The 19495-nt window shown below is 49.6% G+C and overlaps 4 protein-coding genes across 4 annotated transcripts; 2 read left to right on the forward strand and 2 right to left on the reverse strand.

Moving 5' to 3' along the window:
* Positions 1-209: 209 nt before the first annotated feature.
* On the reverse strand, positions 210-1218 carry PpBr36_07230 (uncharacterized protein; the record flags this gene model as incomplete). The annotated part of the gene is made up of 2 exons (XM_029894368.1): positions 210-225; positions 332-1218. The coding sequence occupies 2 exons, from the start codon at positions 1216-1218 to the stop codon at positions 210-212; spliced, it is 903 nt and encodes a 300-aa protein (XP_029747992.1).
* A 4608-nt stretch (positions 1219-5826) lies between these two features.
* On the forward strand, positions 5827-7379 carry PpBr36_07231 (uncharacterized protein; the record flags this gene model as incomplete). The annotated part of the gene is made up of 2 exons (XM_029894369.1): positions 5827-6098; positions 6170-7379. 2 exons carry the CDS (start codon positions 5827-5829, stop codon positions 7377-7379), a joined length of 1482 nt encoding a protein of 493 aa, XP_029747993.1.
* Positions 7380-10972: 3593 nt separating this feature from the next.
* PpBr36_07232 (uncharacterized protein) lies at positions 10973-13096 on the reverse strand (the record flags this gene model as incomplete). Its single annotated transcript, XM_029894370.1, has 3 exons — positions 10973-11742; positions 11797-12651; positions 12709-13096. 3 exons carry the CDS (start codon positions 13094-13096, stop codon positions 10973-10975), a joined length of 2013 nt encoding a protein of 670 aa, XP_029747994.1.
* Positions 13097-16680: 3584 nt separating this feature from the next.
* On the forward strand, positions 16681-19235 carry PpBr36_07233 (uncharacterized protein; the record flags this gene model as incomplete). Its single annotated transcript, XM_029894371.1, has 9 exons — positions 16681-16760; positions 16890-17025; positions 17110-17199; positions 17278-17377; positions 17435-17528; positions 17615-17963; positions 18018-18124; positions 18181-18861; positions 18923-19235. Coding segments are annotated over 9 exons (1950 nt in total), but the record flags the coding sequence as incomplete, so codon positions are not given.
* Positions 19236-19495: the final 260 nt, after the last annotated feature.

Here is a 19495-nt window from a genome sequence, read left to right on the forward strand (position 1 = left end):
GGCACAGCGAATTTCACAACGCTGTGGCAAGTACTTAATTTTGGGAAACATGTCTTGTTCTATTGCATTCGACAGGACATAAAAGACAAAGCGACACCGATACTGCGAGCCTTGATGTTCGGTCCAACCAACCAACCAAGTCAAGAGTCCTGAGTAGCATCACGAATGCAAACCGCCCAAGTGAAGTAACCCGAGGAGTAGATGGATGTCTACCCCTCAGAACCTCTGTTTTACAAAACTTTTTGGTACAGAAATGGGAGAGGGCAGGGGCTGAGTTAATGGTATAGCGTCCATGGGCGGTGGCTGTATGCGGCTGGGGCAATGGACAAACTGTTCTAGCGCGCTGGGCTCAGACATTGGCGACATCATTCCTTGTCGGATCAACCATTGGCTTGCTTGGTCAAGAACTGAACTATTGTCGGCAATATCCATCGGATGGTATTGAAGCGCCGGCGCCGGTCTGGCCAAGGCTTCGACCTGCCTCCACGGTTGAGCAAGCAACTGATCATATCCACCGCCTACCCTCCCCAGCCCTCCGACAGCTGCGAGCCCCAGCCGGGCATTCTCAAGACCCAACAGCTCATTGTCGGTCACTTTGCGGTGGTCGGCGGGGATGATGAAGACGTGCTCCCGCTGCCACTCCATCTCTTCGGTGTCCACACTCGCCGTCGCGTCCCTGTCTCCCTCGATATCCACCCCAACCTCCCTCGCCCAGTCGACCATGACGTCAGTCATGGACTCATACAGCTGCCGGTTATGCAGCTGCATTGCCTCGCAGTTTGTGCAGGACGTTGGCGGCTGCCTGCTGCTCACTAAGCCATCTGAAGAGGTCATGGCGGTGTTACTCTCGATAGTTTCGATGGCCGCCTTCCTTGGAGAACATATAAGCCGGCTGCAACGACATTCACCGCAAATCCCGCACTGAAGAGACACCGCATCCTTATTGTTACTGCGCGGCTTCCTGCTGCCCTGGTGTAGGGAGCCGCGCTTGTCTTTCCTGCCGGCGCCGGCGCCTCCGCCTCTTCCTCCCCTTCCACCGTTCCGATGATGCATCTGGTTTTTTGAATGTTCGGCAGTGTTATCGGTGTCCCGGTCACATCCCGCGCCTCGACCTAGTGGACGTGGTCCGCGTGGCCGTGGCGTGCCCGGTTGCGACCTGGCGTGGTCACCGGTGTCTTTGCGAGCCCGGTAACGGTTCGGCTTGTTTGACCGAGCCATCTGGGGAAGATTTTTGTTCTCTCTTGTTTTTTGGACACTAGGACCTGTGAAATTGATGATTTTGGAATCTCGTCAAGGGCTTCAGTGGACTGAGCATGCTATGAACACGAGAACGGCGAGAAAGAGTCTGACGGGTGTGGACAGGACAAAAAGACTGCTCGCGGAAGAGAGCGATATGGGAGAGATTTTCATTTTGATGCGCACAGGGCCATGGAAAGGGAGAGTCTTGATGAGTACCAGAAAAGCCTCGAATACAATGAGACGGCCCAGTTGTTTCCAGGTAACATGTTTAGGCACAGGCACTGGATGAATTCCCTTCATAAGGAGAGGAATCGGAAGGGAGGATCTACTATAATCCCTGTTTCTTTTTCCTTTGTAAAAGTCATCCAATGCACTGAAGACAAGCATAAGCTCTTGCTGTCGCATACAAAGAGCAACCCGGCCATGCAAGGCAGCCAAAACAAACATTCTACGAGCGTCACTACAGCTCTTTGACTTCATGTCCCATTAGTAGTCTTGCGAGTGCTACGCGGAATGAATGCCGTTATCCGGGTGTCAGTCATCGCAAGCTTGGTGGTGCCTAGTCACTGCTGACTGATACCATATAGGTAGAGAGCCCATTTCGTTACTTTTGGCAATCCAAGAGCAAGTGTCCGAACATATCAACAACGTCAATCAACTCTGCTGGGTCCTGGCTGTGTTTCCAAGTAAATTTGATATGAATCTGACATGACCCGACGACCTTGGACACGTCCTCTTTATTACGCAGTGTTGGCCCAGATTTGCCCAGGATATGGTGCTTCCAGGCTTTGGTATATATGATTATATCCAATTGTTCAACGATACTACTCTGCAATACAAGAACGGAATCCTTTAGCGAGATATCGTGTCTCAGACCTCTCAGCCGCAGATGCTCACCTTCGTTTTATAGCTTAGCTGTTTTTTTTTTTTTTTTTTTTTTTTTTTTTTTTTTTTTTTTCACCGTTGAACTCTCCCCCCTGTCTCATCCCGTCTTCATGCGAATGCAGCAAATCAAGCTTGCCACAACATCTTGGCATCACGCATGGGTCTTCTTTCAGGGGGACATTGAGGTCTTGCAGGGTTCTTCCCCAACATGCGGGAAGAATCACACTCCATGGGTCGGTCAGTTCCATCTCTCCCCGCTTTTTGACGAGGAGGTCTGGGTCATATGCAGCTTTGAGCGCTGAGCAACGTCTCGGGGAGAGGTCTCCGCATGCACAGATGGTATTAGAGCATTTGCGAGATAGATAGGCGTGCATACGCGAGCGTTGTCCGAGAGCCCTTGCTGCATTGCGTCGCCAGCCTGGGCTTGACAGCTTGTTCCGTTTGGTTGGTTTGTTCATGGGGTTTACAATAATTACAAAAGCAGTGTGTTTGAGAATGCGACCCTCGGTTGGTTAGTTTCCCACCTTGTACTCAACAAAGGGGGGACTTGACGGCTCTCGGGCTTGCATTCCGTGCCGCGTTCCCAGATAATCGGTAAGGTTGGCAAGCAATCTTCAGCTTTCCCCGCGAAAAAGGAGAAATAAAAGACAATCGAAAGCTTGGCCATGGGGAGGGGGGGTCAAGGCCCCCTAGGCTTTGTAAACTGGAGACCGAAATGTCATCCAATGTAACCTTACCCGCGAGTTGAAACCGATTGATTATTTGCCTACCAGACTCTTAACACTTTGGGTTAATCCTGCCCAAGGGAGGGGATGCATCAGAGCCCGCCCATACAGGACAGGACAGGACAGGGAGGGGTTTTCTTTTGTTTTTGTTTTGGGAAGGAGAAAACGGAGACAGGGCTGAACCGTTTCTGTCTAACGAACTGACTGCAGCAGCATGGCTTCCTTCCGGGGCTGTCACGGTTCCCTGGACGAATTAGGTAATATTAATAAAAGTAATGATAGTATTTAAAAAAAAAAAATCTTTTCTTTTCGGCTGCTTTGCTAGCAGTGAGCATCAAGCACGGATGCAAGAAATCCAAGTGTTTAGCGGTGCTTCGTGCTTCCCTAGGTAAATATCCGATCCCGGAGTCGCCGCAATTTCGCGACTGGCCTGGAATGCAGGAAAAAAAGGTAGGCGATGATGTTGATGGGGATAGACGACAGGGCAAGTTGGCAGTTTGTCGGGCGGGCTATGGTGATTATTCATCCACCTTGGCCGAGACGCTGCCAAATTCATCAGAGAAATTCAATAGATCAAGTCAATTGGACTGGGCTGAGGTCCCAATTGGAGTAAGCTGCGACGTCAAGTTCAATTTGTGCTGCTGCCCGCCCCACATTACTTCCCTTTTTTTTTTTTTTTTTTTTTTTTTTTTTTTTTTTTTTTTTTGGCAGCTCCAGAGGTAGAGCAAAGGAAAGACTTGACAGCTCTGGACGCTTTGCTCCCACAACACGATCTCGGCCTTATCTACGTCAGCACCACAGGCTTTCTGTTCCGTTCGTACGACGGAAATACCGACGGATTGCCTGATTTAGGATCGATCAGAGATACGTAACGACCAGGTTTCCGATACTCTAACTCTATCCGACGAGGACCGGACAGACTTAGAGCTAGAACTAGACGTACAACTAAACCTAGGTCCAGTCTAGATCCCATCGGTACCTGCGTATTGACAAATACCTAATAGCCCAGCAACCTTGCCTGGTAGCCTGAGGGAGGGAGTAGATAAGGTCCTCGGTTTTTATTTAGTGCTAGAGCTTCTTAATCCCATTCGACTCAAGCTCAGTTCAATTTCCCAGACATCTCAGCGGCTTTCCACCATCAGCACGTGGCATATCTTAGATCTAGATGCCTACCAAATGGCATTTGTCCTGATGCCCGGGAAGCCACATCAGATCATTCTGGCAATAGTACCAGAAAACAACAAATGATTGGGCTTTTGTATGGATTTTGACGTTGAAAACGACAGCATTATCGGCCACCAACTGGGGCTGGGGGGACCATGTCATTTTACCCAAGAACGTGGTTACCTTTCGGTGGCTGAAATGCTGATGATCAGGGCAGTAATAGATCGTCAGAGGGCGGAGGCGATTCGGGGATTTATCGCGCGATCAATCTGATCGATTCGGATCGCGATGTCTTGTTCCAAAGGTTTGCTCTTGTTTTTTGCTTGCTTTGTTGAGACATTTGCATCGAATCGGGCGTTGTCATGGCTTTCATGCATTTCCCCTCGCAATTCGTCCCATGAATGCTGTGCATATTCGGGCTTTTATTTTCTTTTTACTTTGTCTCTTTTTAGTGCTGAGACAGGTTTCTGCTCTCCGCATCGTTGATCTAATTCTGGACTGGATAGGATGACAGCTTGCTTCGCTTACCTGCGGCAGTAAAGTCATGTCAGCCTGCCTGCCTGCCTGCCTGCCTGCCTGCCTGCCTGCCTGTTTCCCTGCCTGCTTCCCTCCTGCGTCTTTCTGATTTAGTGTGGGATATAATTGTTTGTTCAGCGGCCCGGAATAGCCCAGAAAAGATTCAACGGCACCAGTGAGTTTCAGCTGGCTGCAGGCCACGCCACACCGGTCAGAAAACCACATGGCAAAGGCGGTCCGGTTTTTTTAATTTATTTTTATTTTTCAAAGGGTGAAAAGGGAGTCCAAGAATCGATTTGGCTTTCATCACTCTGACCCCGCGCCAAGCTGGCACATGGCCCTGGAGCTGGAAACGGCGCAGTACCACTCTAGCGAGGTACTACAGCTAGCCGACCTGGGCTAACAAGCCTAGAACTACTATGGTATGGTACACACGGAGATACAGAGAAAGAGTCCGCCCTACCTACTTGTGTGGCCACATTGACAGGCATCCGTCACCCGCACGCACACACACACACACACACATACTATGACTGGAAAGAACTCTACTGTTTCCGGAGCCTTGGTCAGGGTACGGTGTCTAAAAAAAATTAAAAAAAAAAAAAAACCCCTAGCTAACCAACCTACTGGAAACTATACGGTAGCTTGGACCGTTTCTCCCTCGATGTGGCTATGATCAGCTACTCCCTCTTAATCCCCCATCATACCCCATCAACCAACCATGTTGCACCTTGTCATAACTCTTGCATTCTTGTATTCTTCCTTTGTTCCGTCTTGGTCAGACCTTTCCTCTCTCTCGCGGCCCTTCTGACACCTCTCCCACATACGGGATCGGGTTCCACACATTCAACCACGGTTTGCCTTTTCGTATATCGACCCGTTGGGCCTGAATATTTGCCAACAGGGGTGATTCTCCAACACAAAGGCAAGACGACCTGGTTTCCTTCACCCAGCACTCAGCCACGGTATATAGACCAACGCGCCTTTCAAACGATGCTTCAATCTTACGCAACAATATCTTGAACCCTTACTCCCTCTGCCTTTCTTCCGACGGTATGACTGGAGGTCTTCTCTCACATAATACAAGATCATTACGACACCCGCTCTCAACATCAACCTCGTCTGTTGACTAACCTTCATTTTCACTTTCCGCCTCTGGTAACTGTGAAAGGTTGTCCTGCGCATTTGTTATTCTGAACACACATACCTCTCAGCATCCGACATAGCATTCCTCGCAAACAGTTCGAGTCTTCTTAATCACCAATCTGACCCGCCGAGCGGGATCATACTGTCCAGAATGTCGGGGGTTCCAATAGATGCTGTGCGGCTGGATCAGCTCAATCAGTATTCTATCATTGAACGTGTCTGCTCAGTTCTCTCACTGCTTGGAAGCGTCTTCATAATCGCCACTTTCTGCTACTCAAACATGTTCCATAAGCCCATAAACAGGCTGGTGTTCTTTGCCTCCTTTGGCAATATGATGACCAATGTTGGAACATTAATGGCGAGGTCGTATGTTGGAGATCCCGACGGAGCTGGCTGCCAATTCCAGGCTTTTCTAATCCAAATGTGAGCACATCTGATTTTGAACCCTGACCCGAAAGGATCCGGGAGGGTGACTTGGACTGACTTCAGTATAGGTTCTTACCGGCGGACACCCTATGGACATTGGCCATGGCTGTTAATGTTTACTTGACCTTCTATCACAAGTTTGACGCCGTTAAGCTCCGCAAGATGGAGCTCCCCTATCTGCTGATATGTTACGGACTACCCTTCGTTATTGCCCTAATCTATATTTTTATACAAGCGCCTGGACGTGGGCGAATGTATGGAGATGCAACTTTGTGGTGCTGGATCAGCCCTCGTTGGGATATCTGGCGCTTGACTACGTTTTACGGTCCTATCTGGCTCATTATCCTCGTCACTTTCTTCATCTATATCCGCGCCGGCGGTGAGATCTATCGCAAGCATAAGCAGCTTCGCAACTTTCACTCGAGCACGCGCAGTCATCACGAGCCCGAACCTTTGCCGCCCATGGACGATCCCCTGATTTCCAGCAAGACCACCGAGGTCTCCATCACGTCCGAGGCGGCACTGCCTGCGGCACCAGGGGCTATCGATCTTGCACCACTGGGTCGGCGCGCGTCAGATAACGCCCAACAAGCCCCGCCTATCCCCGGGCCGGCTTACTCAGTGCAGATCTCGTCGAGCGGAACCAACACCAACGACCGAAGGTCCTCCCATCCGCCGGAGCTGACGATCCAGCCTACGCGCGCCACTTTGACACGCAGCACGACCAGGGCCGGGGCCGTTCAACAGCGCTCACGGGCAAACCAGGATGCCACCAACGCGGCGTGGTCGTATACAAAGTGCGCACTGTTGTTTTTCACCGCCATGCTGGTGACGTGGATCCCGTCCTCGGCCAACCGCGTCTACTCAATCATCCACGCGCAGCAAGTAAATCTGACGCTTGAGTACATGAGTGCCTTTGTGCTACCGCTCCAAGGATTCTGGAATGCTGTCATCTACATGGTAACCAGTTGGAAGGCGTGCAAGCTGGTGTTTCACGATATATTCCTGTCGAGGATGCCAGTCACGGAGCTGATCGACTATAGGTCGTCCATCATCCGTCGTCGCCAGCAAAATTGTAATAGTCACCATGCCCAGGCCGCAGGCGCCGGGACCGGTGCGGCCAGATCAAGCCACTCACACAAGGAATCAGGATCCGGGGGTAGGTTCACGCCTCAACCGTCAGACAAGAACTACGAAAACGAGAGCATGACAGACTTGGGCAGCAGACCTTCGTTGCAAGAGCCAGGGCAGGAGCGGCGGCCTCATCGTGGCGTTTGAGCCGAGTTGAAATGCCCCATGTTGTTCTTTGTGATGTGAGGTTTGGGGGGGTTTAATCAAAAAAAAAGGAAAAAAACGGCGGTTGTTTGTTTTGTTTGGTTTTAGATACCAGGCCTTATGACGAATGTCTTGGAAACGCTTCTTTCCCGCTGGGCGTTGGAGGAAATTTTGGCTTGATGACGAATACACGATATACCTAATATTTGGTTCCCATGTATCTGATACCCCAAAGATCAACGTGCCTCTCTGGCGAGCAAGCTTGAATTTTATTTTCTTTTGTTTACGAGAGCTCACTGATAAATCTTGATGAACTCTGTCAGGTAGCATCTGAGGTGAACTTTGATCAATATGGCTACCCTTTCCATGCCTTGCCCCAAACTTGCATACATTTCCCAGCTACCCACTCTTGATTCACTGCCAACAAAGACAAAGACCGCGCGCGTTCCTGAAAAGGCCTAGCCGGCGAACACGATAGATCCATTCTGGAATGCTCGGCCCTTTCCGAACTTGGCGAGACTCCAAACCTCCAACAAACAGGAAAAAAAAAAAAAAAGAAAAACAAAACAAACAAACGATAACAGTAAGCGGCGGCCGACACATCCTTCGCTCCAATCTGGGCACCGCGATCAATAAATAGATTTGCTTCTGTACTTAGCACCAAATCAACTGTTATTTTGACAACGCTGCCAAGCCTGAGAATTCCTTCCAGTTCAAGTCAAGCCGGCTTTGCAGCAAGACTAGAAGGCCGCCAGAAATAAGATCGGTTCTACTCAAAGTGGCTTTTTTTGGTTCATCCTTCCCACGCGTTGGGCACATACCCCCTTACCCATCTCGCCATGTGAGGTGGCGGTCTATTTCCGCAAGGGAGAGGGGACCTCTCAAATAGCCAAGCTAAGCAAAGCTAGGCTCAGGAACAAGAAAAAAAATTAGTGCGCTCCCTACTTTAGTCCTGATTGTATTTGTGTTTTTTTTCAAATGGGTTTGAGAGCAAAAGAAACAAAAAAACAGAAGCCATCCGACCATTTTGGTTATCCAACCGACGCCGGTTCGAGCGCCATAATCTCACAACATGTGCGCTAGAGAACCAGGCGGTGCATCTATTTTGTACATAATCTGTCCTTTTCCGTGCGCAGTTCATAACCGGCAGATAGATATCAGGCCATTTTATCTTACCTTGGGGAGTGGCAACTTATTTTCTCTCCCTCCCCGGAGCGATAGGTCCTACCCGTCTCTCCCTTTCCGAGTCCCATTCTTACCCACCATTACCTTTTTTTCCCACTACTGACTACATTACTACTGGGCAGGAAAACAGGAGCTTCGTTTCAGAGGAGGAGTCGAAGCACAAAAAGTGAACGACGTGAGATTGTAACCCAACAAAACAAAATGGATAGTTAGCGAGGGATGAAACTAGTAAGCCTCGAGGGAAACACAAAAAAAAAAACATCAGCTTTGTACCATCCCTCAAAAAAAAAAGAAATTCAGTGCTGAACAATACCGCCAGCCCCCAAGCTTGCTGACTATATTGCAACCCACATACCCGCCATTTCTCACCGAGCAAATCGAGATGGGCGGGCTAGGGAAAGGACGGCAGGGACCGAAGGGAAAAGCTTAGTTGGACAATTGAAACGTATAATACAACTAAAAGGACTGATTACATATAGCACAGCCTCTCGCCTGCAACCTGCAAGAGCGGCTTCATTTCGGTAGGGCATCAAATCAGCAAATTCAGCGGATATGTGTGTGATACGTGTATCTGTCTGGCCTCTGCAGCAGATACGCGATCGCTCGCAGACGGCAAAGGGGAGTCTGCCTGAACTTCGACTGCGCCTCTCTGTGCCCGTTCGTTGCCGGGGGTTTTGTCCGATACCCAAAGTTATTTTTTTTCTTCTTCTTTTTTATAACTCGTGTGGCAAGGCAAGACGATTGCACGGTGCACGCGAGTGAAGCTAAATTCTTTACAATTTTCTTTTTTTGTGCCGTTGAACTTTTTCCCCCTACGCACATCTTCGCTACCGGCACCCTGGTCATGTCGCCCTAGTTTTCCCGAGAGAGGTGGGAGCATCCCCGTCCCGTCTCGCTATGATGTCTTGTGGCGACTCTGCTTGCCGCTACGTCCCTTTTTGTCATACCTACCTACTAGGGAAGGAACCGAAATGGCCCAAAAAAAAAAGGGGGGAGGAGGGTTGACGTTCTTCTGCCTGCTGGTTTACCCCTCACTTCGTGATCCAATGAAAATGAGACTGCGTATGCAGCCCAAAGAAAAAAAAATAACGAAGCCTCTCTTTGCATTGACCGGCGACGCAAATCTGGTAGGAAACTTGTGTGGTGATCGACGGGGGACAGTTCTGGTTGGCACGTCATTGCAGCTCCGTGCGCCGCGATGGTCACAAAAAAACGACCCCCCTCATACGGTAAACTCTCCCTGATACTCTATAGCAGGAATCGATCCATTACTAAACGCATACCCGAGGGACCCCATCTCCTGACGTACGTGCCGCAAAGGGCTGGCTGCAGGGAACCGACGAACCGCTCACTTGGAAGTTGACGAACGACTTGGGCCTCCTCCCCCCTTTTTTTCTGGAAATGGTCAAGACAGGGCTGTTTCTTCTTTGAATTTACCACCTGTCTTCCTATGACATTGGTTGGTACATGTCACGTACCCGTTGACCGTTTCTTTTGCTGGTGGTCAAAAAAAATAAATGGTCCTTCCGTTAACCCGAGCTAGCGGGTTCCACACCCGTCCAGCTGGTAAACTATACGTATTGGCTCCTCTCCACGCGGTAGAGAGGCTTGCACACCTGCAGTAGGTCCATTTACAAGTCCTGTCCTCCAGTACCCGCACAAGTCGCCTTCTTTCGGTGCAGCTCAGGCATCAAAGACTTTAATGCATGATGCTATTACAGTAAATCTCTTCTCTGGTCCTTGATTCAACTGAGGTATCTATCGACCTGTCTATCAGCGAAAGTCATAAGACGACCGAGTTCCTGGTACGTTGTTCTCCAAAGTAATATTCCATCCTTTTCTTTTCATTCTACACGGTCTTGTCATTCCCGACATACGATATTCGAAGCCCCCCCCCCNNNNTTTTTTTTTTTTTGAAAGAGTCGCATTTACAATACCCTCCGGGCAAGCTTATATTCCCAAGCAATCCGCTCTCCAAACCCTCAAGCTGTGTCCTCCCAACAATATGTGTACGCCTCAAACCTGGAGTCCGCAAATGAAAGAAAGTTGGCAAGTGGTACCACAACATATAAACAAAGGGCTCTTCTTTTGGAAAGAGACAGATGCAGATTCTGAAACAAATAAACTGACAAAGATCCTCAAGTTTCTTATGATAGGCGTTTGCGAAATTGGTCTTGGCTGAAGAGGGAATCCATATGTGGCCGTTGGGCGAGCTGAAAAGGCAGCTTGTGTGATGGAATAGAAGCAGAATGAAAAATGCTACTGTTGACAGCAGAACTGCAACCAGCACACAACTGAGTAGAATCCAGTTGGGCTTGATAGCCATGATATAGATAATGACTGTCTTTTTCAGCGCATAATGCAGTCAAGATAATCCCATGGAGCCTATCCCCCATCATGGTGCCTCATCTTTAGCCTGACTTGTCAGAGGCAATAGACTCCTTCGTGGCCACGATGATATTGTACTCCCAGTAAGTAGAGAGTTCCTGGCACTCCCTGACACAGAGCGGGTCTTCCCACCACCACTTTGTAGTGCTGATGTACTGGCCCCAGACCTCTTTCCATAGCATCCGACCGACCGTGCTTCGAAGCTCAGTTCGAATCTGCATGCCTGACTTTTTGCTGCCAGAGGTGCTACCGGCACTACTGCTCGTCCCGTCCTCGCCACTGACAGCACATGAAATACCGGCTCTGAGGTTAGTGTCACTCGTGGCTCGACGCGGCGGCACTGCAAAGAACTTGACCGTTGTAATAATGCTGCCGTAAGCCCTGAGGTGAGCATCACCTAGCCAGCCTGGAACCAGCTTTCTCGGATTCATGCAGCGAAAGTTTCTCTCCAGGTTGTCCTGAAGATTCTCCTCCATCCACTGCCGCATATGTGGACCGAGTGACCGAGCAACTGGAGCTGGATCAATCAGTGTCAGATGCAGTGAGCCTCCTGGCGCGAGAGTGCGATAGATATTACGCAGAAGCGGCGGGATTTCCGAAGATGGCACAAGCGAGGGGAGTGACAGGCAATAGACAGCCGAGAACATGTCCGGTGCCGTCGAAAGAACCGAATGAGACACTACCGGAAGTGCCGTGGGAAGTACGTTCGGGAATAAGTCGTTTGAGATTGGAGTCGGCGATGTGTGGTATATCAGCGAATTACAATGGGCAGCGGCTAGATATGACGCAGTGGCTAAAACCTAATGTCAGTAACTGAGGCCGCAATTTTCTTGGGTGGTTTACTTACCAGGACTCTCAAAAAGGGCAAGAATCTTCTGCCCCTGGCCTTGGGTTGCTGGCACCATGCTTGAATTGTCCGAGCCGTCAACACTAGGGCGGTCCACGTTGTACATAGCCGATAGCATCCACCTTTGCTTCTCCATCACCATCTCCTGATACAGAGCTGGGTCTTGAGAATCATCCCACTCCTCGTTCAAACGCGTCAAGATCGTCTGTGGAGTTGCCGCTTCCATCATCTTCATCTCGCGTTGCATAGCAATGAGATCCAATGATATCAAGCTGGACTTGCGAGTCTGATCCGCAGTTTGCGGCCCCACAAAGGCATCTAGTGATGTTGCGGTGGCCTTGAAAGACGGACTGCACTCCCAAGTGTCGGGGGGCCTCCACGCATCAGGGTTGTCGTTGCGGAAAACAGAACTTGGTGCTGCTATAGTGAGCCCTCTCGGACTTTTTGGTGTCGAAGGCGGTGTTTTCTTTGGGATAGGAGGCAGAGGGCCAAGCCTACGGCTGATATCGTCTTTTGATGGGGAAAGCGAACGCGTGCGATTAGGAATTGAGGCTAGCCACTTCTTCGTGTGGATAGTCTTTCCCAGCTCTTTGGGAGACGGCGGAGTCGCAGGTAGCACGACGCGATGAGATAAATCCGCAGTGATGGTTACATCGGAAACTACATGGTCACAGTCGAGCTCTGGTGAGCGTGGTGCAGATACGACCTCGGTCGTTTTCGTGATAAACGAAGAGGGGCCCAGACTTTGTATGACCTTTGACGTCGAGTCTGGCTGCTGGGCATGCGATCCACCAAAGACTGAAGCTGGTGTCATGGGGGCAGATGCATAATCGTTATGACTAGAAAATATTGAATCTAGAATGTGTCAGCTTGGGGTCTTCGCAGTTACCCGCCAAACCCGACTTGACTCACCTCTGGAGTCCAGGCCTGGGGACGTCTCGGAAATGTCCTCCAGAATCCTTTCTTTGATGGCAACATCTTCTATGTACTGGATAGGCCGGTTGACGCAACTATTGTTCGAAGATGTGGGAGATATCGGGCCTCCGAGCAGAGGCTCAGCTTGGGTTTGTATCCCAGTGACTGTTCTTAATGATAACGGCGATGCTTTCTTGTGATCGAATGTGCCATGAGCTCCAGGCATAGGCTTGTCGACGCTGGAAGAGCCAGACGAATGTGTTGAGACTGAAGCTCGAAACAGTCGCTTTTCTTCCTTTTTTCTAGTCTTTCCTTCGGCTGCTTTGCGCTGCTTCCTCTCGCCGATAGACTCCCGGTTGGGGTCGGTCCAAATAACGTCAAACATTCTGTCGAGCGCAAACGATCGAGCGGCCTGGGAAAGAAGATAAGATCAACTTAAAGATTTCCTGAGAAGTTGGGATTTGGACGTTGGTTTGCATGGCTTGACGAGATGCCACTGGCTATGCTACCAGGGCTTCTTTTCCGCCTCAAGGTTGCCTCAATGGTATGCAGGTGGCTTGGTCCGAAAGCGGAGAGATATCAGACACGCCAATTGCCACAGAGATTTGAATGCTTAGCTTGGGAATGATTAGTGGACAGAGACACCGTGTGGTGTCTCAACCAAGAGGCGGGCTTGTGTGCAGGAAGAACAGGACGTGGTGAGGAGCGTTTGATGGACAGCTGCAGATCGAACAAATGAAGAAGACACAGTCTCAAAAACAAAAGGTGACAAAGTCTTTTGCCAACAACTAAAGGTGAATCATCAGCCAAGCGCGGAAAAAGATGGTGATGCCGGCCTGCTGTGGCCTGGCTCGATCGAGACCTCCTTCCAGTGACAAGCCAGTATCAGTCTCGCAGCTGTGGTCAGCTCGTGGCTTTAACGTGGTATTGAAATGAGCGATGGGAAAAGAAGGCGGGGTGGGAGAGAATTTTATCGGTTAAGGTAGTTTCATTGTTAATTTGTTTTTAGTTTTCTTCATTTTCTTCATTTCCTTGTTGTCTGCGTTCCATAGTGCTTGCTGAGGAAGGCACGAGTGGAAGCTGAGCCGGATCTGACAACTAAAATTGCCCCCTTCCGAATCGTACAAACAGTGGGATTTGCAGGCCACAGAGCTGTCAACAAGTGTACAGTGCACAGATCGAGCCGACCTCAGCCGTTGTGTGTGCTGGTTTTGCAAGACGCGGACCTCTCAAAGCACTCCGTTCAGCCGCCGGATTCAAAGTTTGAAGGAGGGCACCGAAGGCCACCTTACACAGGAAAGCAATTGAGCCTTTCGGCTTGGCTCCGAACAAATGGGGTTCAAGCCGCTCGGGTGATAAAAAGGTAAATAGGTGATAGGTCTGGTTGTTTCCCACAAGGAGAAAAGCCTTAACAGTGAACTAGGAGGCCCAGATACCTACCGTAATGCTAACTATAATGATATGCCAGAAGAGAGAGAACGTACAAAGGGAACTCATCTAATTTGCCACTTTCAAATCTAAGGAGATGTCTTCCATATCAAGCAGCTTCTTTTTTTCTACGCGAAGGCAATGTTTGTACACTGGACCCTCTGTAGGATTCTTGACTGCCTTTATCACCAACTAGACCAAGCAGATACCAGTTTCAAGCTGGAATAAGTATTGAATTTAATGAAAATGTCGGATCTTCTTTCTGGTTCAGTACACAATTTTTAAACAGAATCTCCCAATACCTTCTTCAAATGCCGCTGCGTATATACAAGACATTCCCTGGGCTTTGAGACAATCGTCTCAGTACGTTGTTGCTCAAGTGAGACGTCAACGATGTGACGTTGCTGGCTGCGTGCGACCACTTCTGGGTAGACGATGGCTCATAATACAGACTTCTTTCGAATATTATAGTTGCGGGCCCTTCCCATGACAATTGGCCAGTTTCTCGCAAGTTCCCCGGTGGGTATTTGTATAAATGTGCGTATACTTGCTCCAAATAATACATAACTCGGCCTTAATATCACGATGTTGCCAGCGACGGTATTGCTAGGTTCGCACATCGCGTGGCTTTTAATGCAGTATCAACACCTGGGCAGAGAGACTCGCCTGTTCTTGCATTCTACAATCGACTGGAGAGGGGCAAGTCAACAGGGGCTCGAGAGGAGGGTGAAAAGCATTACTGATTGGTGCGCCGTCAAGGGTTACCTCTGCCACAAACAAACCAGGAACAATTTTTAATCTTGACAAAGATTGATGCAACCTGCCTCTTTCTTCCTGTCTGCGACATGCGTATATTCCCTCGAGCCTGCTGGAACTATCGGGGGCTGCGTGTCTTCCTTTGTACCCAAAACGGATACATCCATGGACGCCTCCCACAGGATGTGATCCAATCGAGCTCTTTCGATTCCCGAAATCTATGCAATCTTTTGCCTAGCTTCCCCCCTTCCAAGGTGCACTTTGAGATTTATTGCTCGCCAAGCCACCCCTTTTAATACTCGGAATCTTTCGACCGTAAGCGCTACAGTGCGACAAAGTAGCTCCTTTACAAATCTCGCAGATTTCGTGGTTAAACAGCTGCCGATTAGGTACACATGGCAGCATGCAGCCGTCGGAGGCGAGCAGATGGTCCAGGCGTCGATCGCTCATCGGGTCGGCCATATTCCATTAACCAGTATTCTGGATTGATGTCTTGTCTTTCTCATGGCCCTGTTTAGATGTTCATTGCGTGGTATGTCAAAGTCATCCTTGAACCTCTATCAACTGAAACTGTATAATATGTACAAGAGTCCTATGATCGGAAGAAATTGCTTTGTCTGCACAAGATGCGACCCGGGTCAAGTCACACCTCAAGTCCCGAATGTTGCGCTGTGCTGCATATTATTTTATGCCGTTGGACAAAGTAGAGAAGCACTGCATACCTTGCACATCATAGTTCCGTGTAGATTTATCTCCGCCTGGTCTCTCACCTCCTGACGGCAGGTGCCCCGTTAGCCGTTTGCTCTGAGCCCGTCACTAGAATATCTTGTTGGCGAGGACTTAGAACACCATGGCCGGCTTTGTCGACAGATATCTAGAAATTGGTGCTGATAAGTTGTTCCCATCAAGTCTCAATATCATATATGGTCGCTGTCAGCATCAATGAAAGTATAGGATCTTTGTTGCACTTACCATGCAATTTTCGGAGGTAGCCTGGTAAGAAGATAGTCATACATGAAACATGGAAGACCTATGAAGAGCGCGGAGGTATAGGTGAATGACCGCTAATACATTCGAGCACATATAGCTGTAGTAGATATTATTTTTGCTTGGCATGCGATGGTAATGTTAGCAACAAGGTGCCAGCGTTGGACTCTAATTATAATAGTGCCTATTGGTTCCTGATTAGATTTTTCCTTGTCGTCTTTTACATCAGTGTCTTAATTCGGGTCTCGGGTCTCCTGGAAGCCCATTGATGATTAGAATCTGACAAATCTGATCCAGCAAATTAATGGAAGCTTGAGTTGGAACTGATGCCTTTTAATTATTAGCTGCTAAACTTGTCAGTATCCACCACAACCCAAGCTCAGGGTGAACCTTCCCTGTTCAACAACCCACAACCTATGTTTGCTGAAGGACTTGAGCCTTTTCCTGTTTGTATTGAGCCAAAAAGCCCAATTCGGAACCCCCCCATGGAGACTATGGGCTCTACCTAAGTCAAGCACCCACCCACACCTTTCAACCCGAACGCGTCAAATACCGTTCAACCACAGCTCAATGAGAGGCCATAGAGCCTTGTCTCAGGCCTGTGCTCGATAAATCGCAGATTTGGTTGACGGCACCGAGGGCCCGACGTACCTGGCCTTACCTTATTTGCAGATCTGGTACGGCCGCTTCGCCGTTTGCTGACCCACTTTCCCTCCTCGTTGAATTCCACCTTTCCCTCACTTTCCACCCTACCTTCATTTTTCTCCTTCACTTCTTCTTTCTTTCTCAGCCTGACAGATCTGCTTTCCACCAGCTGCCGCAACTTTCCACCAGGAGGGAGCTCTCATCAAGATCATCGGTTCGATACGTGAAGTCAGGTAAGTCACTCAACGTCAACGGTCTAACATCACATATACCAAGGCGTGCCCCAGTCGTCTTGACTTCGAAAGTTGTCCCTCATGAAGCTGCGACCCTGGTTTACTGACTTTGGTAGGCCAAAGACACAGTCTTGCAACAATGAGATCCATAGGCAGGCGCTTGTCGGCAGTCATGGGCCGGCTCAGAGATGTGGTCTGTCGAGTTGACGAAAAGATCAACACCTCGACCTTTGGACGAATCTTTCGTCTGAGAGGCTGCGGTCACGTATGTAGGCCATCTTTTTGTTTGCTGACAGGTGCCGGTCGGCACTGTTAAAGGGGCTTGCTAATGTTCTCTATCAAAATCCAGGAGGACGAGATTCAAGATGCGACATTCTCGAGGGAGTTTCGAGCTGGCCTGACCACCTTCGCCACAATGTCATACATCATTGCTGTCAATGTAAGCCCGAAGTCAATGGCTGCTTTGCTCCTTTCTGGCCATCATCGAGCTCATAATGACAATGTGGATTTTGCACAGGCGCATATCTTGGCAGACACCGGCGCCAACTGTGTCTGCAAGGACCAAACGAATCTTGGCCTCTGCTCCAATGAGACCGAATACTTGATTTGTCAGAATGGTGAGAGAAGTGGTGCACAAACAAATACAATACATGATCACTGACTTTTTTTTGCAGAAGTCAGGCGTGATCTTGTCACAGCGACCGCCGCTGTCGCCGGGTTCTCCAGCATCCTTTTCGGATTTCTCACCAATCTTCCAGTCGCGTTAGCGTAAGCTACAACCACCATATCGGAGCGAGCTCGTTGCTCTTTACCCATAGCAAAGCAAGGCCATAATCTAACTTCTGACGTACTAGACCGGGAATGGGCCTCAACGCCTACTTCACGTACCAAGTCGTCGGCGTTCGAGGCACTGGATCAATCCCCTACGGCCTCGCTCTGACAGCTGTATTCGTCGAAGGCTTCATCTTCATCCTGCTCGCAATTACCGGCATGCGACACTGGCTAGTCAAGATAGTACCAGGCACCCTCAAGACCGCGTCCGGAGTTGGTATCGGATTGTTCCTCACTCTCGTAGGAATGTCTTATGGCAACGGCATTGGTCTTGTAACTGGCAGCGTGTCAACCCCCTTAGCGATCGGTGGCTGCCCGCCCGAGGATCTGAACCGTGGCGAATGTCCCAATAATATCATGCAGAGCCACAAAGTGAGTTCCTTTATTGTTTCACAAGCTTGCTCTTCTTGCTGATACTGGGTGCAGATGTGGCTCGGAATCTTTGGAGGACTTCTTACGGCCTGGCTCATGGCTTTCCGAGTCAAGTCAGCAATCATCATTGGCATTGCCATTGTATCGATTCTCTCATGGCCGTAAGTGAAATAGCTAGTAGATGATTTAGGTCGTGTTTCAAGCTGACATTTCCCAGGCGCAACACCTCACTCACATACTTCCCTCACACGGAGGAAGGAAACTCTCGATTCGAGTTCTTCAAAAAGATTGCTGATTTCCATCCGATCCAGCACACTCTTGGAGCCCAGGAATGGGATTTGTCAGGAAGCAGCGGCGCAAAGTTTGCCATTGCCGTCTTTACCTTTCTATATGTGGACATCATAGACTGCACCGCCACCCTGTATTCCATGGCGCGTTTCTGCAACAAGGTTGACGAAAAGGACGGAGATTTCCCTCGTTCAACATTGGCATACTGTACCGACGCCGCCTGCATATCGTTTGGATCCCTGCTTGGATGCTCTCCTGTGACAGTCTTTGTCGAGAGCGGGGCGGGAATCGCAGAAGGCGGACGAACGGGCCTGACAGCAATCGTTACCGGCATCTGCTTCCTTGTGTCGATTTTCTTTGCGCCAATCTTTGCGTCTATCCCACCCTGGGCAACAGGATGCACCTTGATTCTGGTACGTGACACAGAGTTCCAGGCTAATTCGGTCACAGTTTGGTCACGAAATGACGCTCACATCACCTCACAGGTCGGCTGTCTGATGATCCGTCAGGTTGTCGCTGTCAACTGGGGTTACATAGGCGATGCTCTTCCGTCGTTTGTCACTATCTGCTTCATCCCATTCAGCTACAGCGTGGCTTATGGTCTCATTGCGTCAGTGTTGCCACCTGCGATGATCACTTAATGGAACTGAGCTAACATACCCATTTCACAGAGGCATATTCGTATATACGGTGATCAACTCTCTCATTTGGATCGTCATGTTCGTGAGTGGCGGCGAGCTAGAGCCTTGGGAATACAACCGCAAGGAGTACTGGACCTGGAAGCCTGCGGGGAGAAAGCCATGGCTTTTCCGGGTCTTCACCAAAGGCCAATACTGGGCAGAGGAACGTCTTCATCTCAAGAAAGACGGCTCGGATGTACGATCAATCCAGCGTCATTCTGCAACCGAATCCGAAGAAAAGCCACTCGAAGACCGTTTCTCGGCTGCCTCGGTGTCGATGCCACCTCGCGCTGCACTGATGTAGGGCCCATGTCTCCGATCTGACGTTTACGAGGAAACTCCACCGCGAGGTCACTAGGGTCAGCCATCAACATATGGCGCCGTGACAGGAAATCAGGTCGCTGCACATATCACGAACATAACCAGTCAAGTTCTTCGACCGGATTTGTCCAGGCGACGCACTTCATCTCTTTTTCACTCACCAATAAAGCATACCACAAGCATGCGAAGCTTGCGATGAGTATAGCAAATACATGGCGAGTATCGTTGCCCTGAATAGCATTG

Source organism: Pyricularia pennisetigena, chromosome 1 (genome assembly GCF_004337985.1).
Source record: "Pyricularia pennisetigena strain Br36 chromosome 1, whole genome shotgun sequence".
NCBI lineage: Eukaryota > Fungi > Ascomycota > Sordariomycetes > Magnaporthales > Pyriculariaceae > Pyricularia > Pyricularia pennisetigena.